The sequence below is a fragment of the Pestalotiopsis fici genome, assembly GCF_000516985.1.
Source record: "Pestalotiopsis fici W106-1 unplaced genomic scaffold PFICI_Scf_9, whole genome shotgun sequence".
NCBI classification, from domain to species: Eukaryota; Fungi; Ascomycota; class Sordariomycetes; order Amphisphaeriales; family Sporocadaceae; genus Pestalotiopsis; species Pestalotiopsis fici.
Genome location: NW_006917099.1, coordinates 2,390,015 through 2,417,788, shown reverse-complemented (window position 1 = coordinate 2,417,788; position 27,774 = coordinate 2,390,015). Strand labels below are relative to the sequence as shown.

Sequence of the window (27,774 nt, the reverse complement as noted above, 5' to 3'; positions counted from 1 at the left end):
TCTACAGTTTACGACAAAGATACTCAGCCATCAACAGGAGTCATGGCGCAGGAATCTGGTTATTCAAATGGGTACTATGATTGGATGAAGAAAAAAATATTTCTCTCTTGAGCTTTTGTGTGGTCTATTTAACGATTCACTTTTCTAACATGGGAGGATTTCCGGCTCGAAAAAGATGGTACTCTCGCCGCGCACACCCATTTGCAGCCAGCCATTTGCTTTTTTATTATATCTTTTTGAAACTTTTTATTTACTTTGTCACCATTGCAAAGCTTTTCAGAAGATGTTTGAGGCACTCTACGCGCCCGAAATAATTCTAGTAATACCTTTTTTACTTCGATTATGGTTCGCTTCTCAAACATCTCAAAAGCACTTGTTCTCATCTGCTCCAACGATACCACCAATACAATTTTTTCAACAATGACAAATCCTCTTTGCATCTTGCCTTTGGAATGTGCAACTAATTATAACATTACTTGGAAATTTCAATGTCTCACTTGGATAGGAACCACATACCTGGACTCACACTTGTTTGTCTCAAGTGCGCGTACTTTGGTCTTTGCGCCGTCAAGATGTGTCAATATGATTTGTTGGGTAATATTTGTAATTGTCTTGTGCTCATGCATAGTGAGCCTACATGACGAATACACCATGAAATCCAAAAGGTGCATATGACAGATACCGCCAACGCCTGACCAGCTGCCACCTTGCCCAGCTACCACCCGGGATATTTGTAGATTTTTACACCATGATATACAGTCCCTCCCACAGAGATAATATATATACAAAAGAAAAATGTGTCGTAAAAATGTGACCTTTACTAGTGCAAATACTCCTACACAAGACAACTCTGGCCGATTTATATCCTTGGGCCCCAGCCTCTATTTGACTTGGGTGGCATGCGCTCGAAAACCCATTTGCTGGCTTTGCCACTTTCAAAGCTCTTGGTGAATCTCGTACTCTCAAACGGTTGGTACATGTGGGGAATTAGTTGAGGCTGGCTACTGTACGGTACGAGTTTCCGCGGTCTTCCTCTTCCAGGGCCGCTCGAGCCGCCGACGGTACCGGACCCACCAGCACCAGAGACGGTAATCTTCTTTTGATTCTTCAAGATTTCCTTCAGTTCAGCCTCATCGTCGGTGATTTGGGCCTTTAGGAAAGAAAGATCGTTCATCGAGGTCGCATCGCTGAGGGATGCCATGACGGGGATGCGCGGCGTGTACGGGATATCGTTCAGCTTGGGCGCATACTTTTCGGGGATGATTGATGGGTCAAGATATGCCTCCCGGCCCTTCTCCAAAAGCTGGAAAATGTCAAGACTCTCTCCCGGGGCAATGGCCGTCGAGTGACTGGGCGTGACACAGTCCATGTCAACCTCCTTCCTCAGCACGTGATCAATGTCTATTGCGGAAAAGTATGCGCAGGCCTGTGGTAGATCATCAATGCCGACCTGCTGTGCAAACATGGCTCTGGTCCACAAATTGACCACTTGCAATGCCATGGCAGCACGGTACTTGTCCTCGTCCTTGACAAGGTAGCGAATCTCATCGTGGACGGTAATTGCCAAACGGGCATTAATGTTAAAACGTCTGGTCAGATAGTCCATTCCGACAATGAGCAGGTGCAGATAGTCGACACCACTCGACTGTATAGCCCAGTTGATTCGACTGGTAAGGAAACCGCCTTTGCTGACAAAGCGACCCATGAGAGCTTCCGTAATGCCAGCGCCTAGGACTGGTGTGCGTGGCCGGTCTTGTTCGGCAAACTCCTCAAGTTTGTTAAAGACAAAAGACTCGGTACCGCCTCGCCAGAATGGTCGTTTGTAAAGCGCTTTGCGGTTCGTCTTGGTGCCCTTAGTATTGGCGTACAGCTTGCCAGCCGTTTCGAGCGTCTCGGCTTCTGACAGACTTGGGTCAAATTGGCGTAGGAGTGTAGCGGCAAACTTGAGCCCGGCGCCATAGATACGCCCATAATTGAAGACCTTGGCATCATTACGCGTAATGCCCAGAATCGAAGCAGTACGAGAGTGTAAATCAGTACCCGCGGCCTTGGTACCCTCCAATGTCATGAAGCCAATGGCATTGCCACCGTGTAGCTTGAAAATGGCATCTCCAATGACACTCGCAATCCAAAGCTCCTCCGAGTCGACATCTGCACCAACAAAAGAATAGCCTGGTGGTGCTCGTACCATTGCCTTGAGCTCGGAACCGACACGATTTTTCTTTGCGTTGCTGGCCGTGAGCCATGTGTTCTCGACAGCTCTGCGCGTGATTGTACCCATTGGTATAATCTGTGGGAGAATGTAGCCCTGCTTGTGCGATTCCGCGGAAGTTTTGGCTACTGCGTTTGTCTTTTCGTCCTCATAGACCACCATTTGCGACATGATTCTGTCCCGTGCGCTGATCCAATACGAGCAGGAAGCATTCATTTCGAGCGCTTCTTTGGCATACGCAAATTCGGAAGATAGTGTTCCCTTGTCAAAATATGACAGATACCCTTTGGCCAGCGGATTCGCACATCGTGCTGTAGGGCCGTCCTTGTGAGGAAGTTTAATGTAGAAGCCTCCACGATCCTCCTTGATGGCTTCAATCGGTTCGTCGCTCATATCGCAACGCACGAGTTGAGTCTCGGCATATTTTGATTTATCCTTGACCGGAACCCTAAATGTCCAGCCATACTTGTCGGACCAGTGCAATGGGTATCCGTCCCACGCCAATCTCAGCAACAGCGGAGCCACTCGAGTTCTCACAGTGATATTGATTGGCATGTCCTTCTTGGTGAAAAGATCCTTGTACCATCTTGGCATGCCCGGCATCTTTTGACGAGCGGCGGGCCTTGGAGGGTCCCCCTTCTTTTTGCCCTTAACCATTTTGATCTCCATACCAGACCAATCCAATTGTCGTAACCATGGATCATTCTCCCACTTTTTCGTATCGTCTTTGATTGCAATGGCCTTGTCTGTGAGCCCGACCAGCCGTTCAGTGACGGCATCGGAGAGCCGGTGATATGTTGCCTCGGCGTTGGCAATGTAGGCATCCCACGACTCATTGACTGGCAAAATAACAGCCGAAAGATGCCGTAGGGCTGCAAAGCTGACGGGATGTGGACACGTCTCGAGAAAGTTTGGAAAGACAATTTTGTACACCTTGTGAGTAATGGCGACGTCGGCGGCACAATAATCCAAAAGGTGGTCCAACCTGCCGAGAATTTCCTCGCGGCTCGAGTCGCCGAATTCATCACGGGCAGCCTTGTCCAATGTTACATCAAGATGGAACTTGGCAACGTCCCTGAGCGAGTTGATTGCGCTTCGTTCGATCCATAGCTCCTCCTCCTCTTCCCTAAAATTGTTGTTGGCCAGCAGAGTAGCGAGTTCAGCATTATTCGTTTCCTTGGAGATTTTGTCCCGAAGCTCCCTGCTCTTCTTATGCTTCATCCACGTGGGTCGCTGCTGGGAACACATGCCATTTACTGCTACATGCAGTGACATGGTATCCAGAAAGCAATTACGCGTTTGCTTCAGGTCGTATTCTTCGAGTATCCTGGCGCGATCGTATCCAATATTGTGGCCGACTATGATTCGATCTTGGGATGGGTCACCCAGCGGAATAAGGTGCTTGTCATCCTGTGATTCACCCAGCAACCAAGGCGAAAGCCAGGCGTACCATGCGTTTGGACTCATTGCGCAAGCCATGACGGCGAAAGAGCTCTCCTTCCACATGACCTCGGTATCAAAGCACAAGAGCTTGTCGTCGGGCGCCTCGACAGCCTCGGTGCGTCCGTCGCTGTAGTACTTGGTCCAGCCACTTCGGCGCACCCATTTCCTCGGTCGCGGAGGTGCATTTTCCCTGGCAAACTGCTTTGCATGGCTCAGGAATGGTTCGGCACAGTCGACTCCCAGCTTGTGAAAGTGTTCGTCGAGACTCTGTCCCTGAATCGGAGGCACGTCAAAGGCAATCGGCGGGGTGTTGTCGGTGTTTTTTCCAAGAAGATCATGCCGCCGTAAATGATCTTTTGAGAGCTCGACTAGTTCCTTGGGCGGTGGCTTGCTGCCAGAGGGAAAGACTTGGTTGTAGACATAGGCGCTGAGGTGTTGAACGCCAATCTCGTTGAATCTAGCCTCAGATTTCCTAGCAAGAGACTGCGACTGAAGGAGTGCCGAGGTAACATCTTCTACAGGTTGCGCGGCGGCTGCCGTTGATTGTGATCTCAGTTGCGACGGTCTCAATAGCCATGCTTGTCGATGTCTTGGACCCTGCGCCGCTCTGTGTTTAGCGAGGCGCACGAAGCTTGCCTTTGGCGTAGGCCTCAGGTGCAACCCTGCATGATTGAGCATTGCTACCTTCTGTAAAGACACATGGCAGTTGGTGTAAGAAGAGTTGAAGTGGCCGAGGTTGCGATGAACTGATTGCGATGGCTGTGGTGTAGGCAATTTTTATCGCGACATGTATGACGAGATGGAAGCACCGTCTGGTCGACGATAAAGATGGGGGGGCAACTAAACTTTTTGCGAATGAGGGTCCTTTCCAGTGGTGCTGGTTGATGAGTCTAAAGTCATCTATCTAGTGGAGACTTGGCAAAGGTGGAGACGCGAAACCCAAGAGCCAAAAGCGCGCCAAACGCCAAATTTGGAGGCTGCAGGAATGCAATTTATCTATGCGACTGGGATCCAATCATTAATGCCAATGTCGGTCGAATTGCATGCATGACTTGATGGCGTTTTCCCATGTTCGCCACAGCATTGAATGGGGATTCAGTGAAGTACCAATGGTACAGTCTTATTAATCGGCTGTTTTTAAACCACTGATAATCCACTTTCACCACGCTTGGTTATCACGATGCACTTTTGTCGATGCTAGATCCTGGGTATTTGGATTCTTTCAACAAAATTATGTAAAATTGATCTTTCTCAATAACTGTATGTATAGTCGGATGACATCTGTCTAGGTAGGCATCAGGAGATCATGACGCCGCCTTGGCTAAAGCTTGAGCAAAGCGACTCTGGGCGCGGATTCGATCACCAAAGAATACCAAAATCCAAGGTTCTGTGCACAACAGCACAGCGATTCCACCAAGCAAACTAGACCCAGGTCCGTATTTCAGGCTCGTGTAGAGCTGCGTCGTGATTAATGGAAATATACCACCATCAATCTGCCATTCCTCCATGAGTTGCTCTTTGCATGGGGCATATGAGCCTGCCGCGACCGAAGCAATACTTGCTGCCACGCAACAGATCCAAATGACAGCCCATTTCCTAGCATTGCTCCAATTATAAGGATATATAATTCTAGGAGGAGGATGGAAATTATCTTGGACTTGCCCCGTCGCAGCCTTGATCAGAATCGGCTTTGGTGAAAGACCGCCAAGTTCGACCACTAACCAGGCAGTATCTGCCAATTGGAGATGCAAAATGCACAACGACGGTGAGCGCTCTACTGGGCTTTCCATTGTATCTGTCGGCATGGCTTTTCTTGAGGAGCGTCCGAAAACACAAAGACATTTGAGAAGAAAAATGAAAGGTAGTCTGGGAAAGCTCTCTCGTGTTATGAACCGAGCGAGATCATATCACAAGCAAATGAAAGGAATACCTAAAGAGCCTTCTCTCCTTTTCCTCTCTACTAGATTTCATCTGACTAATACTACAAAATTTTCCCGGGACGAATGGATTTTCCTTCTCCCTGACGGCCTTCCTAGTCATGGTCGAAAGCATGGTAGTAACAGTCCAAATGATGACCAAGTCGTACATGAAACGTTGAACACATGTGCGGAATCGCTGTCGACACTTGTTCTGCGGTGCGCCGTATAGTTGTCTTGAGAGGAGATTTGGAGACCCCGAATAATTCGGAGACCTAGACCTTTTACATTAGTGATTGGCGCTCACTTCTTCTTTGTACTCGACAGTTTTATGCTCATTGGCGGGCCACTGCCTTTTCTGGTTTCCACTGCGAGGTCACAAAATTACTCATGAAAACATAATTCCATTCTGCGCTCATTCCCGTCCCTGTCCAGCGACAAATCCTACACCGCATGGCCAAATCTAGACGGGGGATGAGCAAGAACATGTAATTTGAGACAAAATACCACAACGTCCCTGTTCAAGATGGGAGCACAATTAGATAAACAAATCTATTTACAATGCTGGGTGAGAACATTGGCAAAATAATATCACTGCTTTTCCTTAAATTGGGCCACCCAAACATCCATGGTCCTTATTGGCTCATCTTCCAATCGCTCAATCGCTATAAGAACCGCATCTCTCGACGTCTGCACCGCCAACCTGATTCTCTGGTCCGTGATGTTATCTGTCATGTCCCTCAGAAAACTTTTGCTCTTGACTGAGCCTGCCTCCCATTTACCGTCCAATAGCCCAGGCTCGGGCACCACCATGCTATCTGGACCGCTCATCACCCAGCCGGCCTCTGCAGCAATATCCTTGATCGAACCGGGGGTTAACGGGCTCCTCACGTTCTCCGAACTCTCTTCCCGGAAAGCCTCCAGCATCCCTCGCGCCAGCACGGCAAGCACATGCGGAACGGCCGCCTTTTCTGTAGCATGCATGGCGTATTCGGCAACGCAAATTCTCTTGACCCTTCCACGAAGTGCCCGGAGGATACTGGCCAGCACCAGAGGGGTAGCAAAATACCAAATACAATGGGCAAGAACCGCCACATCCCATGTATCTTGCTCGTTTGATGCTGTATGTTGGAGGAAATCCTCTGGTTCAGCCTGATGCCAGCGGATTCGCTCACCCACAGCGCTCTTGGTCAGGTGATCTTGTGCCTGAGACAAGGTGAAAGGCGCCCCATAGTCCAGAGCGCCCGGATCGACAGCATCAACGTGTCCTCCGGTGCCAACAATGTGGGCGAGTACAGCAGTGGCATTTCCTTGCCCGCAACCAAGCTCGAGGATACGAGAGCCCGGTGCGATATTCCAGAGATTGGCGAGGTTGATGCGGTGCTTTGCCTGAGCGATCTCGATCTCCGGATGGTCTGGTGGTTGCAGAGAGTAGGAGGCTATGTGCGCCGCTTCCTCAAGGGGAATCGGCTTGAAATGGGAAGTCATTTTTCTTGGCTGTCGTGAGAAGTGGTTTACAAGCAGTTGGAACCAGAGGCCAATTGCTGAGCAGATACCAGCCTAATTTCTACTTATATACAGCTTAGACCAAGGTCTCATATGATGGCAGACCAATATCAAATTGTCAGCATTCTTGAGTCATACTCTCGAGGTACTGTCTCGACCCTAGTAAAATTGAAGGAATAAATGCATGCATCGTAAAACATGCGAGAATGGTGTTGCGCTTCTCCCGAGCATAGCGCTCATTAGCCAGCCACCTTAGTGCGTGACTCACCATTTCATCCAGCATTTGCAAGCTGTTGATAAGCATCTAGCCCAACTCGGAAGTCGCGAAAGGATCTATGCAGTACAGCCTGGTCATAGTATAGCCAAAAGTCCCAGCATCGCCATAACGTCCCAATTGCCGCACAAGGCCTCTAGCATGCCCATTTTCGAGGATCATTGGGTTTATATGCGACGGCTCAGATCAATTAAAACAAAATTCTATTGTAAAACCGGCAAAAAGAGGAGTAGCTAGTTGTTGCAAAGGCATTTGGCTTTGACCAGTCGTTCTCCAATAGCTGTGCTCGCCACGCCAAGACTTATAGCAAGGCAGTATAATCTTAAATGCTTGGCCGAGCATTCGAGAAGAATATCGCCGTTCTCAAACAAGGGGAAGAAAAAAAAATTTACTTAGGGGTTTTCTGATTCATTCTCACCAATGTTTATGGATAGGAACTGGTCTAGGCATTTTGGCAGAGGGGTCCGAAGCAATCGAGAAAGTATTCCATAATCAGAAAGGAAGAAAGCAGTATCGCTTTAATTTGTGCACAGTGAAATGATATTACCCTCTGTATGTTGACTCAATTTCTATTTATCCTAGCAACCATTCCTTTTGATTTCCCTCATCCTTAGCCTTTGAATTTTTGTCAAGAGCTCAAAGTCGGTCCTCTTTTGGAGCTTTTCTCTGTTATCAACACCCAACCATAGAAGGTCCGGTCGGCTGTAGTGACCGTCGGCGATCAGGAGACCTTCCTCCTCCTCTCCTAGGTCCGAGGTGATGATGCGACCATCGGGAGCAATAATATATGCGCAGCCTCCACCGCCAATGTGGTACAGTTGACTATTGCCGAGGTTTTGACGCTCCACACCGGCCTTGGTGAAGAATGACGAGGCAGTTTCCTTCAATGGCATGAGTGATGGAGAGGTTTCGGGTCCCCTCGCGGCATTGAGACCAAACAGCAGACTCCTCTGGGAAATACTTGAAGTAGTTCATCGGTGGCCACGCAGCGACGTGGATCTGTTCGCCCTGAGAATAGGTATGGTACCTGAGCAGAGGCTGCGAATGTTCCCAACAGGAGAGGCCAACGACCTTGCCCGCCCCCGGCTCTTCGGCAACGTTCATGAGAGAGGCACCGCTGCCATCGCCTGGCAAAATCCCCATCATGTGGAATGGTGATGGTAGGGCTATCGTACCTGACAGCTGTAGCATTGAGGTCTTTGAGACTCGACGTGGACTAAATCATGTGTCAGATGATTTCGATGAGCTGAAACCCTTTTCACAACCATGGAGGGTGTCGGAACAAGAAAGATGGCATTTTACCAAAACCTTGGAACCTTACTCGCCTTATTCGGACCGTTTTGATCTGCCATGTAGGTTATCCATGGTCCGTTACCTGGCGGGATTCATGGACGACTTCACTCATCACCATCCATTTCTTCACATGCCAACTTTACGCATCACAAAATACGCGCACAGCCCGGAAATCGTGCTTGTGATTCTCGCCATGGGGCCCAATACCGCTGTGAGCATTATCGTGCGCTGAGCCTTCTACATGGATGAATGCTCGTATCGCTACCATTGGGGCCATGTTACACTTGTCGACTTTTGCAAGTTGTTTAGCGAGAATACAAAAGATGCCATCAGTCGTGAGTTACCGGTTACCCGTCTGCCATAATTTGTTCTTTGCTAATGTAGAATTTCGCAGAGAGTGAATCTCAGATACTAGACTGGGCAGTCGCCATCGTGGCCGAGGTTCAAGCGTCATTGGGCGAGGTCTCAGACGAGTCTGGACTACCACCAATTCTAATCTCAACAGACCATGCTACGCACCCTGACATGACCAGTCGATTGGCAATTTCTGTGCTAGATATTTTTGCCCAGATGTTCCATAGAAGTAACGGTGCTTGGCCAATCACTTTCATCATTGGACAGAGTTTGGGAGCCTATGCACGCATTCTACGCGACGAATTGGCTGTTTATCACGGCGGTGAAGTTGGCTAAACAACTCAAGTTTCTCAGAATACCCAAGAGTCAAACAAAGGCGAGTTGTTGGTTTAAATAGTCAGATCGGCTCTTACAATGGCTACTACCTTGCCCTAATGTCGGGCAGTAGGCTCAATGTAATGAGCTACGGCCTAGATCATCCATCACCAAGGGAGAAAGGATCCTGAGAAACTTTGCAAATGATATCTCTTGTTACTGTTATCGGTATCATTATTTTAATCCCCGCCCTGTAGAAGAATAGCAACGTCTAGCAACGTTCTTCCGAATCGTGATTGATCTTCTCATTATTGTTAGTATTGTTTGGTTCTGCATGCAACAAGCATACCGACTCAGGATCGTTGACAGTGGCTAGCAAGTCTCCGACTTCTACATAGTCGTGACTATATATCCGATAAATATGCATCACATGTAGTATTATTGATCATGGCAAGGCGTTCTGGAATGTTGGGCTCCTCGAGTCTTGGGGAATGGTTTATAAAATAGTTCGAACCGTCCATAAAGGTTGGCATGACGTCAATATCAGTTTCCCTTCCGCTTATACGAGTATAGAAAGGGTGGAGAAAGCTCAAAAATCCTCGGACCGGATGTTTTCGCAAGCTTTCATATCACCACCGGCTGCTTGTTTATCGTGCAGATTCAAGGAGTTCCGGACTAGCTTGGAGTATTTGATTACTCAATGTAGTCCATGAACCGCAGCCATCGGCACGTATTGGTCTGGTTGGTGCGTTGGTGGGGGAGCTGCGGAGCTGCCAAAAAGGGTCGTGACTTGTACTCGTCCTGATGTTCAGACAATGGGGACCTACATTCAGATTGAACAAATTGAGCAAGGCCATATTTGATTCAAGTACGCATTTGATCTGAACAGTTCACGAGCAGATGCACGTCCACAGCCGAGGGGTGAGATGAAAGTTGAATTTCAAGTAGCTCCGTCCAAGCTCCGTACAGCCTCCCCCATTTTCCATAATCCGTAAAATAGAAAACCCAACCTAACATGCTTTGTTAGCCTTTACTGTATGTAGCACCTGCATCTGTCTTTGTCAAAGCTACAAGATTTGCTAGGTAGAGAGGTCGAGAATCGAATGCACGGAAGTAACCTCCGGTCCAGCCCAGGCGTTTGCTTACTCCCGGGATATTGCCCTCTGCCAGACGTGTCTCGTTTGCCTAATACTTCACACCTAAGTTTGAACGGATCAGGGAAACAGGACTAAGAAAAAGGACACTGCATTCTCACCACCAATGGGCGAGACAGTTTAGCTGGGCTGGAATCCTCATCTTGTCATTTGTTGCAACTGTGCCCCCGTGGCTCCGTGGCTCCATGGCTGGCTGGCTGGCTGTCTGTCTGGCTTTCTCCGCTTGTACGCTCCGTGCCTCTAGGAAGCTCTGACAACGTGCTTGCTGTCGTGGCGATTCAAGACCACCCCAACTTTGTACATCCATTTACTTGGCCGCATCTGGCGTATCCATGGCGCGTATTATGTGCAAGTCTCGTAGTCACCTTTACCCAACGGCGGCGATATGTAAGGCAGGCTAGCACGTAGGTTAGACTGCTAGGGGTAGGCAAAGGTCAGAGAAATGATGGTTTCATGAGCTGTCTTTTTTTCCGAGAAGGAAAGTCAATATTATCCCTGGCTGCCTGAACTGGATAAATTCTCGAATTTCTTTCGTCTGAGCTGTGCTTTCCTTTTACGAAGTGACTCGATCGCGCCGTGCCACCACACTCACGTATGAATAGCGAGCCACGGCCGTCGTTTGCTCTAAAGTGAAATCGTGCCCATCACCACCTTCACAGCACCACCACCTTTGGCAACCTTGCGATTCGCCGCACTGAGCAAATGACCCCAAACCCGGCACTGCGGCAGGGACGGAACGACGGAACTCGGTCTTATTTGCACATCTCTTGACGACTGGCGATTTTCTTTTGGGCAGAGCCTGGATAAGAAGCATTCATGCTTCGGCCAGCATTGTCGAGGAGGAATTGTCGGATCTTGGAGTTTTCGGCCAGCAAACAGTCTCAATGCTAATGTTAGGTCGGATGCGATGTTTGCAAAATCGGAACCTACGACACATACTTTTCTAAATACCTACCGAGGCATTCCTTAAGGCGCAACAAATCGTACGAATCCAAGCAGTGGTCTCAGATCCTTTCATCCTACGGGCAAGATGGCCGACGACCAACCCAGTCCGCACCGACAGCGGCACATGCAAGGTACGAAGGACCCGAAAAGTCGAAGTGAAAAAGGAATCTTTGAACTTTCTTTTTCTGTCTTCTCTTTTGTTTTGTCCTCGTTAATTCTTTAACATCGGCGAAGCAAGTATGCATATTAATTTATAGAAAACAGCAGCAATATCACCAGCAAACAATCATGGCGAGAACATGGAGGACCCGCATGGGGACGAGGATCTTGACGCCCTTGCCTACCAGCTTACCGACGGGCTGATGGATGCTAGCGGCACCATCGGCGCCCAGGATCCTTGGATGCCGGCAACCTCTGGTTCCTTCCGGCCAGCCGTCGAGTACAACCAATTCTATCCTTTATCTTCTTCAGTCTCCAACCTCGAACCCAACCTGTCAGGCTCCACGTTTCCGCCTGCTGGCCGACATCTCCCGTCGTTCCATGAGGGCTTTGGTGAGACTCTGAGCGCGGACGCGAATCAAAATTCTTTGTGGTACCTGCCACTATCACTACCCGCTACTTCGACAAGGACGACGACGGCCATCGGGACTCAACAAGACTTTGACATCTTTCGTGCCGCTAATGTATCGGACAACTCGAGACAAGACTTTTCGCAGATGCCAGTAGAGCCAGGCAATTCCAATTCCCTAGGGGACGCATATGACAACTTTGGCAACCTCGGCGGAGGGTCAATAAACTCTGCTGCTGCTGGCGACGATCTATTTGCCCCGCTACCCTTCAGCAGCCCACCCCAGGATTCTGACACTGATGCACCCTCCTTCAACCAATATTTACCTCCAACAACAACAACCACACAACCACAACCCAGCGGCACCTTGAATCACAGCGCTTCAATTCAACACACTCCTTGGTTGCCCCCACTACAACAGTCTTTTGGTATCCCGGCTGGGTCCGGTGGCAGCCACGAGCCAAATAGCGACGATCAGTTCATCGGACTACTGGGCGGCGACTTCCCATCTCCCTCGTTGCCACCACTTAGCAGCAGCCCACCCAGACTAAACAGCACCAACACCCAAGTCTCACCGGTAGTTCCTCAATCTTCTTTCCTATCGCGAATACGGGGCATATTCAACACTATGCCGACCCAAGCGACGAGCCACACGGCCGCATCGGAAAGAGGTCGAAGACCCAGGGCTCCGAGCCTGGTTGACCTCACGTCCCCTAAGTTGGACCGCGAAGGCGATGCGCACCGAGCCCTAGATCGCAGCACATCCATGCGAGCTCCCAACTCGAGAAAACGTACTCGCGACAGTACTACTGGCAGCAGAGCCGGTACGACCGAGAGACGAACGCCATCTTCTACCAAGTCACGACCGACCAAAGCCCTCAAACGCCAGATTTCCAAACGCGAAGATGACCCATTTGCCGAGTCATCTCCCGCGCCACAGGCCGAAGATGATGTGCTGGACCTCACTGCCACTGATGAGCTGCCGCCCGAACTACAGCTGCCCAAGGTCGACAATCGGGTGAAACTCAGCAAATTTCAGTGCTCAATCTGCATGGACGACGCCACTGCTCTGACAGTTACGCATTGTGGTATGTTATTCCAATGTCCGCACATTCGTTTCTTTTTACTAACAGGCTCATCTAGGTCACCTATTTTGTTCCGAGTGTCTACATTCCGCCCTGCATATAGATCATCTTAAGCGAACATGCCCGATTTGCAGACAGAAAGTCGAGCTGAAGACGAGACCCGGTGCAAAGCAGCCCAAGAACTCATTCTACCATCTCGAGCTCAAGCTAATGACGGCGAACCGGAAGGGCAAGAGACCGGTTGGCCAGTAAATTCTCGTACCCAACTTGATGCGCATTGGGAAGGCCTGGAGTACCAACAGGATTTTGTGTGAATTTGATGGCTGTTTGACCAAATTGGCGTATTGCATGGATTGGCGTTTTTGATTTGAGAGATTCAGAGGCATTCGATACCCAGATATTTTCAAGATGAGGGAAACGGGAACGAGAACAAAAGCACGGCGAGAAGTATTTGATGGCACTGGTAGAACATCTGGCCTCCTACCATACATCCTGCCGTGTTTCTTTTGAGCTGTATCAGCATATACCAAGAGCTTGGCCGCTGTCAATCAGGGAGTAAGTGAGCATTTATAGATAGCGTTCTGGCCAGCTATTACGAAGGATTCACGTATACGAGCTTCGTATATAAATAATGTATTTCGACCAAACGAGTGCATATCTTTCTCGTGATTTAGGTGTAAAGATGACACGGCTATAGAATTACTGCGATGCTAGTCAGGTGTCCTCCATTTGGGCAGTTGCCTGCATGGTTGTCTTATTACTTGGCTACACACAGGTAATAGCAAGCATCGTGGATGGAACGGACAAGGCTTGAGCCAATACAACCTACTGGCTTTCCAGATCTAACTGAATGATTGGAGCACAAGGTTGAACAAAAAAGTTGAACATCACAAATGGCCTTGTTCAAGGTACAACTATATTGCTACAAATCTAGACACGAATCTACAAGACAAGAAAACTACATCTTCTACATTGCCCGTCGCTCATCATAATATTCCATCTCGGTCTATAATGGGGCTGGCAGTCTCGTCGGCGTCTCCTCCTTCTCGGCCTAGTAGCCCTCTCTCTTCCACGGTATCACCGTCTTCTCTAGTACGTCCCAGTCGTCCACCGACGCCGATGCCGTCCTCTTGCAGGCCCTGGCGATCTTTCCGTGACTCTTCGGCCCCGTTCAAGACAAACCAGCAGTCTTTCTTGGTGAGGAGCCCGACCAATTCGCCACGCTCAGTGAAGAGGACATATCGCACGCCCAGCTTTTGAAAATAGGTCACGGCGAGGTGTAGGGAGCTGCGGGACGGCAAGGTGAGGGGCGTCTGGTCCATCCAGGGTCTGAGGTCGAGCGTGCTTCTCGGGTCCGCGAGGGGTTGGTGCGAGAAGAAACATTCTGTTTCCGGAGGTAGATTACGGGGTGGCGATGTTGCCGAGGTGAGATTGTAAACTAGCTCTGAACGACTAATATAACCCAAGAGGACCGCCTCTCGAGGATCCGATATCACTGGGAAGCCGCGATATTCACACGACTCCAAGACATTACGAAGAGAGGCAATGGTGTGACCGGTGGCCGTGAGCACGACTAGATCCTCGATGCGTGTCATAATTTGGCCGGCCGGGATATCCGGGACGCTCTGAGCACCATGCCCGTCATCACCTGAATCAAGAAAGGGATATCCATTGAAATGTATCCACGATTCATAGATTCCGCGGCGAGAAAACGCATCGCCAACCCATACCGACAACATGACAGCAATCATGATGGGCAAGACATAGGTCAACGCGCCCGTGAGCTCAAAGGTAATGACAACAATGCTGACAGTCATGCGAGTGACGCCCGCAAGTGTCGCGGCAGCACCGATAATGGCATACACACCTGGTGTGATGCACGGGACATCGGGTTCGCATTTACTGAATGCGATGAAGCCTGGATGATTGTGTTGCCAAATCTCCATGATGATACCCACAGCTCTACCACTGAGTGCGCCAATGGCCATGCTGGGCAAGATGATACCAGCGGGTATTTGCAGACCAAACGTGATGGAAGCCAAGAAAAATCCAAGCACGGCAGCAAAGAGGAGAAGAACAATGGTACCGGCTGTCGCTATACCGGTTTTGCAAAGTCCAAATGGATCATCGAGAACCTGCGTGCAGTCTGAAAGCAGCGAAGAGACAATCTCCGACGATTGTGCTCGCATATAATGATTTGGGTAATTGATAAGCGCTGTGAGCAGCGCAACGAGTACGACTTGGGTTAGTGGACCTGGGAGAGGCCAAGTGGTTGACTTTTTCCAACGGGCCACGGCCATGTTGGTTTTGATGAACAGACCGCCATAGATGCCGCCCATGATGCCTATCAGTGCAAATGGGATCATTTCAAACCCATGCCAGCCAGATCCATACTTGACTTGAAACAAGACGAGCTTGCCAGAACGGAATGGGTCAAAGGCTTGCAGCATCACGGCCGCAGTCATGGCACAGACAAATGACTGCCACATGGTCTTGTCGGGAAAGTAGTATGAAAGTTGCTCGAGACTGAAGAGCACACCTCCAATAGGGGCTCCAAAAGCAACAGAGATGCCAGATGCCGCGGCTGCCGAGATAACCTCGCGCTTTCGGGCCTCGTTGTCGTTGACACTGGGGAAAAGCTTGATGAGTAGATTTGCACAACAACAAGCTACGTGGACCAGTGGACCTTCTTTCCCTAACCACATGCCAGACGCAACAGCAAGGGCCTGTACACTATTAGTATGAGTTTGAACCGTTGGTAAAGTTTGGCAATCCTACCAAGCCCAAACTCTTTATCAGCAATGTCCAACCACCAAGAAATCTCCTGATAACGAATCCTCCCAGCATGGTCTTGATCTCGGGAATTCCACTATGCTTGGCATAAATCGCGTATTCCTTGACCAAGACTCCCGCGCACAGGGCAAAAGTGACTGAAAGCATGAGGAAGAAGAAGTATTCAATGAACCACTTGCCGCCAGCGCTGGTAATACCCAACGCTGTGGCCCAAGGTTTCCAGCCTACACAGTTTGCGCCCTGGTCGTATCCATAACAGCAGAAATTCCGGTTCAAGTAAAAGGCGCCGCCGTCTGGCCCGGACGCGCAATATCCTGATTTTAGATCGGCGAGCCAGTCGGATGCAATATCGATGCCTGCAGCGAGTGCGCCAACGGCAATGCCAGTGAAAACAAGAATGAACCATATCTGGGATGCGTCGAGAAGTTGTTGTATGTAACCCACCAACCCAGTGGCACTGGAGTACAATACTCGTAATCGCTGTCTTTCTTTTGTATACTCAAAGCTCCAGTCAATGGCCGTAAGATCTTCGTAGCCTACTCGTCGCCCAGGCCCTTCCACATACCAGTCCAAGGGTATTCCATCTTTTGATCCGTTGATTATGCTTCCTCCTGTCTGACTGCGCGTCGGGGTATCGATGCCGAGCCCCTGTAGGCGGGTTGGCGTGTTACCACCCGACATGTTCGGCGATCGAGGGGGTGTACCGAGGCGGTTGCCTGTGATCGCCGAGAGCAAGCGGCTCGGGCGTGACAGTACCGTCTTGTTCTGCTTTTGTTTCCTCTTGAAGCTCATGGGCTCGCTCATTGGGTCGTCCCCGAGGAGATCGCCATCTTGGGGCGCGGAGAAAAGATCAAGGTCGTCATCGTCGCCGTCTTCCTCGCCGGCATCGTGATCGGGGCGCCGCTGATGCGCTCGCGGCGGCGGTTGGTCGCTGAAGGAGTGCGAGGAGGACGACGAACCTTCCTCTCCTACTGATATCCTAGTGGCCATGCTGGAATGACAGCAAGCGCAACTGCCATGTTCATTCGTCCGACTATTTCGCAAGTTATTCAATTGCTCCGGGTAAATAAATACAGTCGATGGGATGCTGCGCAAGCATTATGTTTGCGACAAGGCTGAGCAGGGGCATCGTGGTAGGGGGTTACGTAGCTCTGCGATAAGCTCCGATAATGTCGGTCATGTACCCAAGGAATCAAGCTAGCGGTTACCAGCTCGTTACCCAGCTTGCCGTTTGTGACATGGTGTCCAACATTTGAACCTTTAAATGTTGCTCAACAATGAGACCCGAACCTACAAACTTCTTAACGAAGTAAGTAGAGTAGTATCGAGCTCGATTTTTGTTCAAATTTCGGCTTGACTTGAGGTTATTTCTTGTCCAAATTTACTAAGCATACATTCTCAAACGTTTTCAGGGCTCTATCAATCAAGTGGATATCCCAGCTTGGAGCAAAATTTGGGCATCACTACCGGACTCAGTCCTTTTATGGCAACAGCATGAACACCTTGGAACAATGAGCGACCAAGGTGCAACAACAGCACACGAGCAGCTGGGAACAGGCTCAAGCTCTCAGGATGCATCGCTGGAGAGGATCGTGGAACTTCTCAAAGCAAAGGATGACACTTCGCGTTTCGTTGGCCTTGCCCTTTTAAAGTCGACGCTAGATTCATCCGAACAGCTCAGAAACGACAAATTCGTGGTCACTACGATATGGAGCTCCATATCGGCCAAATTCCTCGATCGTCTACTTCGGACAGGTTCAAAACCAGGGGCAAGACAGGCAGATGCCAAGGAAATGCTTGATCTTGCTGCCAACGTCATCTATACGTTCGCGGTCCTCCTCCCCGAGGATGCAAAAGCCGAGGACAAGCTTCTTGGACGAATTCCGCTCTTGGTAAATGCAATCATCCAGAGGTATGCACTACTGCTCATTGATCAGAATCTGTCAATTTACTTATCAAATCAGCTCGGAAGAGACGACCGATTTCATTGTCAAGACACTGCTTACAATTGTAAGCTCATCATCTGAGGGCAGCGATGCACTTGCAGCAGTTCAAGACTGGTCTCCTTTGATCGAAATAGCCCCAAAGCAACCCTTGGTCCTGTCTATCTTGTCATGGACCTGGATAAATGGCACGCACGATGCAAAAGTCATGTCCCAAAGAATCGACGAATGTATCAGCTCCTTGTGTGCATCCTACAAAGGCACCGATGCAGTCACTTTATTGGACTTTTTGGGCAAGATTTTAGGTCGCCTCAATACTGATGTAAGTGCCATGCTCCAAAGTGTTGCATAAAGTCTCATGTTAATAATTTATTATAGCTTCTTCTAGAACGCCCAACATGGTTGCCTGCAGCTATAGCCTTTGTTCACGATCTAGCAAGATCCAAGCCAACGGCAATGAGCCGTGAGGCGTACACAAATTGTGCTGCCAATCTCCTCGTCACCTATGGTGACATGGCTAGCCAAATTTTGTTTCGAGACATCTTCAAGTCGTCTAAATCACTCTCTTACCTCTTTGTGAGCCTGATCTTGATCGACCTTCGCTCAAGCCTCCCAAACTTGCTTGCAAAGCTGAATACTGCAGAATATCCGGCAATCTCCGAAAGACTGACATCTGCGCTTATAATTCTGTCATTCTTTATCAATCACTTGCTTGAAATGATCGATCTAGCCGAGTCTGAGGACATCTTTCAAGAAGTGCAGCCGGATCTTCTCCTCAAGCTCCGAGATTCGGTCATGGAAGCATTATCATTGGTCTTGGAATACCTGAGAGACAGGTGGGATGCTGCAGTCTCTGGAGCTCAGGGGCTCCACCCCGATGCGCGAAGTGCAGAAGCACATACCGGCAGTGGGTCTCTGAAAACACTGGCCTGGGACTCCAAGCACGAGTCTGCTTCCGAGGATCGTCTCTTGTTGGCAGCTTTGAAATCTCTTGGGGACTGGTTGAGAGAGGACGATGCTCCTGGCTTGAGGCGAGAGGCTACAGGTCTTATAGACCTCCTCATGGACCTTTACCAACCTAGTACGGCAGCCCGAATCGGACTTGCTACACGGCCTCTAGTGCTGGGAGTACTCGATGGAATTCTCAAGGAAGATGACGGCGTGCAAGCACTTTTGGAATACAACGGATGGTCGATTTTGAGTCAAGATCTCATACTTATACTTTTAAATTCGGAAAAGACTGGCCGCTCCGAACACGAGCTTGGCCAACACATCTCGGCAATCCTAATGGCACTCAGCGAAAGCAAATCAACCACACCGGATGACTGGTTGGATCTCATCACGGGCGTGGCGGCCTACGACGTCCCGGCGCTTTCCCAGCCTCCCATCTCTCTGCAGCAACTCTGGGCAGACCTGCTAGAGCTCTGTATCTCGTTGCTTATGAAAGCACCCCCTGGCGTCAAAAGGCGTTATACACATTCAGCAAGCGCTCTAGGTGGCATTGGAAAAGTGATTTGCCAGAAAGATCTAGAGGATGACATTAGAAGACAGATCCAGAGTGCCACGGCCCAGTTGTACGACGATTCCATTCTCAGCAGATCCCAGTAATATAGCACTGTCTGCTCGCCAAACCTGTCACCATCGCCTTGATACCTTTAAACTCTCACGAGATGATCAACCAGTTTCTCATTTCACCCTCTCGTTGAATACTACATCGAATGAGGGCAAGGCCATGGTAAATGCATCCATGATTGTTGCTTCGTACGAATGCCAGTCTGTGTTGGGTGGAAACTTCAAATCGAAGCCGAGAGCGACTCTTGCAACCACGCTTCTCACCTCGCGCATGGCAAGTGGTTTGCCAACGCAGGCATGCTTGCCTATACCACGACAGTCAGCCTCGGAAAGGACACACAAAGAATGAAACCTACCAATATTGAAAGGGAAAAAGGCCTCTTTTTCGCATTTTAATTTCGAATCGGCGCTCCATCTCTCTGGAATGAACTCTTCCGCCCGCTCAAAGAAGCGCTCATCACGGTGAAGCACCCATGTGGGAGCCAACACGTCTACGTCTCCGGGAATCCAGATTTGCGGACCAAATTTGGATTCTGGGATAATCAAACCTTCGGGGCCCGTCGTACGAGGGTTGCCACTTATTCCTGCTGGGCGTACGCGTAGCGTTTCATTGATGATGGCGTCGACCCACTCGATTGTCTCTTTGTTGCCAATAAGGGTCGCATAACTGAAGGATTCTGGACCATCGGGGAAGAGCTTATCTAGGAGCTGCTGTAATTTGACAAGAGCAGACGGCGTCGCAGTCATGAACCAGATGGCGTTTGCCAGCACACTCTGTGTAGTGTCGGCACCGGCAGCAATCATGACCCTGCTGTCCGAGTCCATCGCCTCCTGAGTCGGCGGCGCCGAGGGTCCACCTTCCTCCATGGCGTCCAGCAAGTGGGACATGACGTCTTTGCGAGTTTCCGAATCCTTTTTGCCCGACTCACGATCGGCCTTGTGCTGAATTTGTCGCTCACGGACCACTTCGGCGCACAGAGCCAAAAAGGGGACAAAGTCACTGCCACCACCTGGGAGAGCACTGAGTAGACCCATGAGCCAAGGCACCCACCGCAGACCTGCCCAAGCATAGTGCGCTTTCCTCATGGCGACGAGAGCAGGGTGAGATACACCCGAGACCATGGTTCCGTACTTGTTTCCAAAGCCAACAAGCGCCATGATGTCAAATGAGAGCCTCCCCATTACTGCAGGAACGTCGAGGGTACCTTGTTCTTTCAACTTTTGCAGAAAATCGCCAATGATTTCCTGTATATCAGCATCAAACTTGTCCATGGTTGGGGTGCTGAATGCTTGCTCCCAAGGTCGTCTCCGCTGCTTGTGGTCGTCTGACAGTCGCGAAAGGGAGAAGCTGAGCTTGCTGTGGTCATTGCCCTGGTGTGACCACCACACACCCTTTCCCAGGGCCATGAGCGGTGTCACTGCATCGGCACGGTTGACCGTAATCATGCGTGGTCCTAAGCAATGTTTAGTCTACAATCGTCTTCAAAAAGGTTAGGGGTAACAAACCAATGCGGACAACATCACCATGCTCACTATGCCAAGTGTTCAGTTTCCTATGGAACTTGTACTCTCCAGAACTTTGTTTCACTGTCCAGAATGCGCTGAAACGAGCGGCAAAGGGTCCAGGGACATTTCGCAAACGGTGGAAGAATCCACGATAGACAAGTATCGAGCTGGCAAGACTGACCAAGAACGCCGAGACAGAAAGCCCCAACTTTGAAAGGGCGACAAGAAGCGGCAGATTCCAGGTATTGACAAACCACCATGTCAAGAGAAGACATGACGCGATGGCTACGCCGACAAGCTGCAAGGCCAGAAAGTCGACTTCCACCCTCCGGGCATATACATGATGGAACAAGACGCCGCTCAGTGCCGAAAGACCGAGGATTGTCTTGTCCGAAGGAACAGTTTCGAGCAACATGGTGAACTATCTGATAATAATTCAAGTGTTTCTCTCTCTCATACGACTTCCAAAACACATGGGGCCTGGCGGTACGATTGTGCTTATGTATCAAGGCGTGCCATGAGCGCAATCTTGCCAGTCACCCACATATACCCCGGTGATGGATTCCCTGTTGGGTGAGTCTGGCCGTTATGGTAGGGAGGGGCCAGTGATGAAATACACAGGCCAGACATCTCTGAATCAAAGACCCTGATAGGCCTTGAGAGACCTGGGAGCGATATTTTGGAGCTCCAAGGCGTCGTACCGGGGCTAGACGTCTCTAGTTGCCAGACTAGCGGGCCGACTCCGCAGAAAATTAGTTTGTTCTTAGCTGACTTACCCGAATTGCGCTATAGGTCGGGTGTATCGTGGAATCTCGATGACCGGCGGCCGCACTTTGTTGGCCAAACCATTATCCCAGGGTCGTCTGAGATAGGCAAGGGACGGACGAAAGCAGTGTGACGGCACCCACGATTGCCTCGATAAGGCATGATATGTTGCGTCACGGGACATCCAAATAGCCAGAGGCAAGAAAATCCCAACATGTAAGGGCGTTGATGAATAATCATGACTGGTCGAAACAGAACCACACCCCTGCTTGCATTGTACGTTAGTTACCCTTTTCATCTGTACTTTCGCATACATGGATTCCTTGGCTCTGCGCGGAAATCATTACATTAGTCGCGAGACCCGCGCCATCTTTCCACCTCTGTACATGCGGTTTGATAAAAGAGGTCCACCACTGGAAACAGAGAAAAATAAATATATTTACTAAAATATGACTAATGGTTATGTACCCCAAGTGCGGAATATTCCTGACGTTGGAAAACTTACTGAGCTACCTAGTACTCGGGGAGATTTGGATCCTAGCTCTCATCATGGATAAGCCTCATGAAATGGCCCAACGTTGGTTGTTGGATTCTGGACCCCAATTCCAACGGCTAGCGGTGAAGGAGGCTCAATAAAGTATCGAGTGCCGGAGCCGTTGTCGCTATTTCTGCAAGAGACCACAACTACCCGTTCTTTGGGCTCCGAAAGGGCAAAAAACAAAGGGTCGAGATCTACAGTAGTGTACGATGACAAGTGGAGCCCGCCCGTCATCCTATCTGGAGATCCTCTTTCTGTTCTCTTACCATGTCAGCCCATACAAACTATCGAGAGCCGGTGGGCGGATTTCTGGGTCGGATATCCGGTTCAGCAAGTGGAAACCGCAGCTCATTACTACAATGAAGCGGCAAGTCCTTTTCCCGTTGTTATTTCCGGCGTCTGTCTGAGCAATGGTTGATGGCTCTGCCGGCCGGATGTGTCGAGTCAAGCAATGAATGTCCATCTTTCTTTATACGGAAAGGGAGAGCTGTCACTAGAGGGCAGCATTTCCTTTTTGAATGGAGAAAAACAGGCAGATTGGCAGCATAAAACCGCGACTTGTGGGGTCTCTGGCTTGTCTAGTCTACTTTTGCCGCTATCAAAGCTCTGGTAAACGAACGTCTCTTTCACTATACTGTTATATCAAAACCGGCACAGCCCTATCTTGTGCTGGGACCTATCAAGGGAAAATTCGCGCGTCTTACGAGTTCAGGCGGGTCGACGCCAAGAATTTTGCAAACTACCTGTAAATACCGCTGCCAAGACTTCTGCGAGTACTGCGTATTGCATTAAGAATGGGTCATGTATCACTGGTCTTTTCGACACTCGTTCACAAATAATTACTGCTCATAATAATTAATTCCCAAGCCAATCGCCTCGCACTGCTCCAATTCCGAAAATGATTGCTGGATACTCGGCCATTGCAGCGTGCGTCTGGTCAGATTGTCCTTGGTAGCTGGCAGCCATCGACCGGCAACCTCCAACTCGTCAATCGTGTTTTGATATCCTCTTGCCTCTAGGAATCCGGCGTCTGGGTTTGGATCAAACGTCCTTGCAAACGACGAAAACGAGTCGAGGACGAATTGCTCAAACGGAAGGTCATTCTCGTCCCGCATTGGCAAGCCTTGCCGCGCCAGGTTGCCAAAGACGTAGTACAGCTCGCCCGAGTGGCACTTGAAGTACTCGGCATCGGTGTCGCCATAGGGTCGCGAGGCCGTCTTGGGCGGCTCGCACGTGTCGAGCCCTGGCCAGCCTGTTGTCTGGTACGACCGGTTGAACTCGTAGTAGTAGACGTCGGGCTGGAAACGCCCCGAGCGAAGGCCCGTGTAGACTGTGGCCTGGTCGATGCAGCGGAAGATGCCGCCGGTCGCGAGTCGCGAGGACATGTTGTAGAGTGCGAGGGTTTGATTCTCGAGCGTTGGGATTGGATACAAATTGGCAGGAGGAATGGGGAAGCCGGAAGTATTGAGGTACGTCTCCTCATCCGTCGTGGTTGGATAGCTGATCATGGCAGCGCCGTCATCACGCATTATACCAATGAGGATCTTCGCGGGTAGCGGATCTCCGTATAGCTGCAGCTCATCAGAGGTCAGGTATGTACCGTCGACTACGGGATACCTAGCCGATGTGCCAAGGTTGGCGATGTCATAGGCCGAGAATGCTCTCAGGCAGTTGACCCGAGAGGCCGCATTCGTGCAGTTTGTGGCATTCAGAATCGCGTTTCCGGCAACTTGCATCTCCTCTTCGATTGTATAGTACTTGGAATAGGTCGTTCCATATTGGATGCCGCCTAGGTTACTCATGGGAATGGCACCGGCAAACTTGCCAACGGACTTCGGAGAAGCGAGAAGTGCGCGAACACTTCCGGCTCCGGCCGACTGACCAAAGATGGTGATCTTGTCGGGATCGCCTCCGAAATCTTTAATGTTTTTACGAATCCAATCCAGTGCATTAATCTGGTCAGCGAGTCCAAAGTTTCCATTGGTCACACCATCGTCGAGGGCGAGAAAGCCCAGGGTTGTTAGTCGGTAGTTGATGTCGACAGCCACCACGTCGCCACGAGATGCCAGGTTGCCTCCGTCTGCAGTTGGATCATTTCCAGTACCTCCAGTAAAAGCCCCTCCGTGGATCCAAACCTACGACAGTCAGTGCTTGGGTTACTCCAACACTGTTTGAGGACTTTTAACTACGTACCATTACCGGTCGGAGGTCCTTGATTGTCGAATTGGTGCTGGGTAGATAATTGGTCCATATATTTAGGAAGAGGCAATCCTCCGAGCCCACGTTGCCGCCTTGAACACATTGCGAGCCATACTCTAGAGCCGAGACCTGACTGCCGTTTCCGACATACGGTGTAGAGTATGTAAAGCGCTCGGGTTGCGGTGCATAACGAACACCAAGAAAGCGGAAGCTGTAGCGGTCACGGAAACTGTACCAACTGCATTAGTGAAAACTTGTCGACGACACTGAGGAGAGGGGGGTTTGCATATACCCAGTCAGATATTCGCCATTGGACCTAACGGTGACTTGCCACTGCTCGCTTGTATCCTTGAAAGACTCGTTCGAGAAGGGTGCAGTCTGCGTGCAAATGACTGGAAGTCGGGAAGCGATTGCCGGCCAGGAGACGCGGCCAGTGCGGTCAATCGCTCTGCTCCCCACTCCTTTCGAAGCAATCCAGAACTGGGACGACCCGAGCGCATTATCCTTGTATCTTAGATAATCAAGATTGTGTTGTATACTCGTGCTTCCTAGTTCTGGCGACCACAGCTGCTCGCCCAAGGCCTTGCAAGCCACGAGTGCGTCACTGTATGGCCGGGCCGAGAGCACAATTATACTGGAATTGGCAGTCGGACTATCGACACCTTGGAAGCATTAATCAGTGGTCCCATTATCCCGAAAAACCCAAACTCACCTTGCAAGTCATTGTCGGCGATAATGGTGATGCCCGTACTCAGACTGTCTGGGGAGGGAGGAATCGCTCCGACACTCACCGCCAGTATGGCGAGCCACAGTGTTTGCAACATGGCAAAGGAACGACGGATGAATACCATTTCAATTCCTGGCCGTCAGAATGCGACAGACAACTCTTTGGCCAAAGCCAAGAAGAGTCGCCCTTTAAAGAGATCTGAATCCTGCCTCCCCATTACTGGCTTGGTCCGTTGCACCGAATCTACGGATGGACTGGCGAGCGAGCCGCCTGCGAACCCACCGCTATTGCTTGACGGCATCATTGAGTATAACTTCCCTTGTACCGAGCGATTCCTCCAATCGGATCAATACAGAAAATTTTCCCGAGCCCCAGAGTCGCAGACATTCATATCGCTAGGGCAGCTTGGATGCAGGGACAATGGTGCATTTGGAGAAGTAAAGTCGTATCGTCGCCCCGCATTCCCGCTGCAATTGACAATTCCCCTGCTCTGCCAGCCAGATTTTGGGGGAAAATGCTAGGTACTACTTGGTTTGGCTTTTAGGCTAAATCATTAGCAGACTTGCTCATCGGCTCCATGTCAAGGCGGTGTCCAAGGCCTACAATTAGGGCATTTCTACAATGTTGATATATAATCGAACAAGTGATGGAACTTTGTATTCTGACAAATAAAACGGGTTTCAAGTCTGAACCGAGTCCTTGGGTTTTGCCAAGATTGTTGGAGTACATTGGGGTAGAATTGGAGCGCAATCTTTGCAAGCAAGAATATAGGGATGGTTTTATTTGAATGTCTTCCACTGTGTGTTCATGATACCCCCTTACTCTTGTATAGTCATTCAAGCAGGTGTTGACTTGGGTTTTCTTGGTCCAGAGACAAAATCAATCAAGGACGTTCCAGAATCGGCCCTCTGTCGTTCGTACAATGGTACTAACCTTAGGTAGGTTATAGACGCAATCTGTCTCTGATGATGTGGGGCCTGGCCGAACATGCAAGAAATACATTAATCACAGGGGAAATCACAATTTCGTAAAATGGTCGCTCTCTCTTGGCCGCCAAGTCGTGGCAACGCAATTCAAACTTCATCTCCGATCTTCTCAGTTTGGTGGGCTGTTATACCTGCGATATCTACCTCCTACTTGCTCCGACATGGCGATTCGAACGGAGTTAGCAGGCTAGAGCCGCCAGTCGCGGCACTATACCAGGACCGGAATACACTTTCAACGTCACGCGTTACCGGAAAAGGCAAACGCTTTTGCCAACGACTCTGTTCACGCTGGACATTTGTAGCATTATACACTCAATAGCCAACAGTCTCGGAGTTTGTTTTGCACAGGCCGTTCAAACATGGGATTAAGACGAAATCAATGAGGAAATTAATACGGAGATTGTGATTATGGAGCTTGAGTAGAGTAGCCACGTTTCAGAGGGTATATAAAAGGACAGGAAGCAATACCACTGTTGTTCACGAGACAAAGTATCATGGCAAATTTTGTACAATTTCATATTCATCAACAAAGAGTTTCGAATCATTATCATAATGTCAGCCGTCTCTTTTACCCAATTCGTCCGAGAACAGTGGTTGCATCTCCCCCTGGCCGTATCCACCGAAACATGCTCCGGAGGTACGTATATCGTAACCGGTGCCAATACTGGTCTCGGACTCGAAGCAGCTCGGCATTTGGCAGGCGTAGGTGCCAAGAAAGTCGTTCTTGGTGTACGCAACATGAAGAGCGGGGAGGAAGCAAAGGTCGACATTGAAAAGACTAGCAAGACTCGGGGCATCGTCGAGGTATGGCCACTCGACTTGTCGAGCTGCGCATCCGTCAAGGCCTTTTCCAAGCGTGCCATTCAAGAACTCGATCGCATCGATGCAGTGATTGAAAACGCTGGTGTCGCCTATAACGCGTACAAAAGTATCGAGGGCCACGAGGAGAGCGTGGTGATTAACGTGCTGAACACGTTCCTCCTAGCAGTGCTGCTGTTCCCCAAGTTGGAAGATGCCGCCAAAAAATTCAATATACTGCCACACCTGGTCATTATTTCAAGCGAAACGGCCTTCATGGCCAATGCGAGAACAGAGCTGAGCAAGGTTCAAAGTGATCCCTTGCGCAAGATGGACGACGAGAAGCTGGCCGACATGAGCGCCAGGTATGTCTATGCGAAACTGCAAAGGGCAATCTAGCACTAACAGTGTGTGGCAGGTATCCCTTTACAAAGTTGATCCAAGTCCTGGCAGCCCGACAATTGGCCTCTCTGCTTCCAGTGGAACAACGAAGAGTCGTCATCAACTATGTCAACCCAGGATTGTGCAAGACTGGCCTCAGTAGACACGTTGGGATCGTCCAAAGACTGCAGATCAACATGGCAAAGAATCTCCTGGGGAGAACAGCCGAACAAGGGAGCCGAAACCTGCTTTATGGAGCAGTTGCTGCAAAGGAGAGCCACGGTTGCTATGTCGGGAATTGCGAAATTGAAGAGTGAGTAGTACTTGAGGATTCCCTTCTGTATGGCAACTCTGCTGACAATGATTCGAGTGACCGCGTCCCAGATTGGATCACAGACGCAAAAGGTCGCAAGACTCAACAGCGTGTGTGGGATGATATTGCGCAAGAACTCGAAAAAATTGAGCCTGGGTGCATTCAACGACTTGAAGGCAGTCATTGAG

At 49.9% G+C, this 27,774-nt stretch overlaps 9 protein-coding genes across 9 annotated transcripts; 3 read left to right on the top strand and 6 right to left on the bottom strand.

The window, feature by feature from the left end:
• Positions 1–859: 859 nt before the first annotated feature.
• Positions 860–4,333, bottom strand: PFICI_12158 (DNA polymerase gamma; the record flags this gene model as incomplete). The annotated part of the gene is made up of 1 exon (XM_007840739.1): positions 860–4,333. One exon carries the CDS (start codon positions 4,331–4,333, stop codon positions 860–862), a length of 3,474 nt encoding a protein of 1,157 aa, XP_007838930.1.
• A 1,829-nt stretch (positions 4,334–6,162) lies between these two features.
• Positions 6,163–7,059, bottom strand: PFICI_12157 (uncharacterized protein; the record flags this gene model as incomplete). Its single annotated transcript, XM_007840738.1, has 1 exon — positions 6,163–7,059. The coding sequence occupies one exon, from the start codon at positions 7,057–7,059 to the stop codon at positions 6,163–6,165; it is 897 nt and encodes a 298-aa protein (XP_007838929.1).
• Positions 7,060–7,929: 870 nt separating this feature from the next.
• Positions 7,930–8,244, bottom strand: PFICI_12156 (uncharacterized protein; the record flags this gene model as incomplete). The annotated part of the gene is made up of 1 exon (XM_007840737.1): positions 7,930–8,244. The coding sequence occupies one exon, from the start codon at positions 8,242–8,244 to the stop codon at positions 7,930–7,932; it is 315 nt and encodes a 104-aa protein (XP_007838928.1).
• A 3,467-nt stretch (positions 8,245–11,711) lies between these two features.
• On the top strand, positions 11,712–13,317 carry PFICI_12155 (uncharacterized protein; the record flags this gene model as incomplete). The annotated part of the gene is made up of 2 exons (XM_007840736.1): positions 11,712–13,068; positions 13,124–13,317. 2 exons carry the CDS (start codon positions 11,712–11,714, stop codon positions 13,315–13,317), a joined length of 1,551 nt encoding a protein of 516 aa, XP_007838927.1.
• Positions 13,318–14,051: 734 nt separating this feature from the next.
• PFICI_12154 (uncharacterized protein) lies at positions 14,052–16,848 on the bottom strand (the record flags this gene model as incomplete). Its single annotated transcript, XM_007840735.1, has 2 exons — positions 14,052–15,791; positions 15,844–16,848. The coding sequence occupies 2 exons, from the start codon at positions 16,846–16,848 to the stop codon at positions 14,052–14,054; spliced, it is 2,745 nt and encodes a 914-aa protein (XP_007838926.1).
• A 521-nt stretch (positions 16,849–17,369) lies between these two features.
• Positions 17,370–19,409, top strand: PFICI_12153 (uncharacterized protein; the record flags this gene model as incomplete). The annotated part of the gene is made up of 3 exons (XM_007840734.1): positions 17,370–17,770; positions 17,823–18,123; positions 18,180–19,409. 3 exons carry the CDS (start codon positions 17,370–17,372, stop codon positions 19,407–19,409), a joined length of 1,932 nt encoding a protein of 643 aa, XP_007838925.1.
• A 78-nt stretch (positions 19,410–19,487) lies between these two features.
• On the bottom strand, positions 19,488–21,294 carry PFICI_12152 (uncharacterized protein; the record flags this gene model as incomplete). Its single annotated transcript, XM_007840733.1, has 3 exons — positions 19,488–19,678; positions 19,730–20,827; positions 20,880–21,294. The coding sequence occupies 3 exons, from the start codon at positions 21,292–21,294 to the stop codon at positions 19,488–19,490; spliced, it is 1,704 nt and encodes a 567-aa protein (XP_007838924.1).
• Positions 21,295–23,021: 1,727 nt separating this feature from the next.
• On the bottom strand, positions 23,022–25,205 carry PFICI_12151 (uncharacterized protein; the record flags this gene model as incomplete). Its single annotated transcript, XM_007840732.1, has 4 exons — positions 23,022–24,317; positions 24,376–24,610; positions 24,674–25,043; positions 25,094–25,205. 4 exons carry the CDS (start codon positions 25,203–25,205, stop codon positions 23,022–23,024), a joined length of 2,013 nt encoding a protein of 670 aa, XP_007838923.1.
• Positions 25,206–26,646: 1,441 nt separating this feature from the next.
• On the top strand, positions 26,647–27,773 carry PFICI_12150 (uncharacterized protein; the record flags this gene model as incomplete). Its single annotated transcript, XM_007840731.1, has 3 exons — positions 26,647–27,257; positions 27,311–27,586; positions 27,644–27,773. 3 exons carry the CDS (start codon positions 26,647–26,649, stop codon positions 27,771–27,773), a joined length of 1,017 nt encoding a protein of 338 aa, XP_007838922.1.
• Position 27,774: the final 1 nt, after the last annotated feature.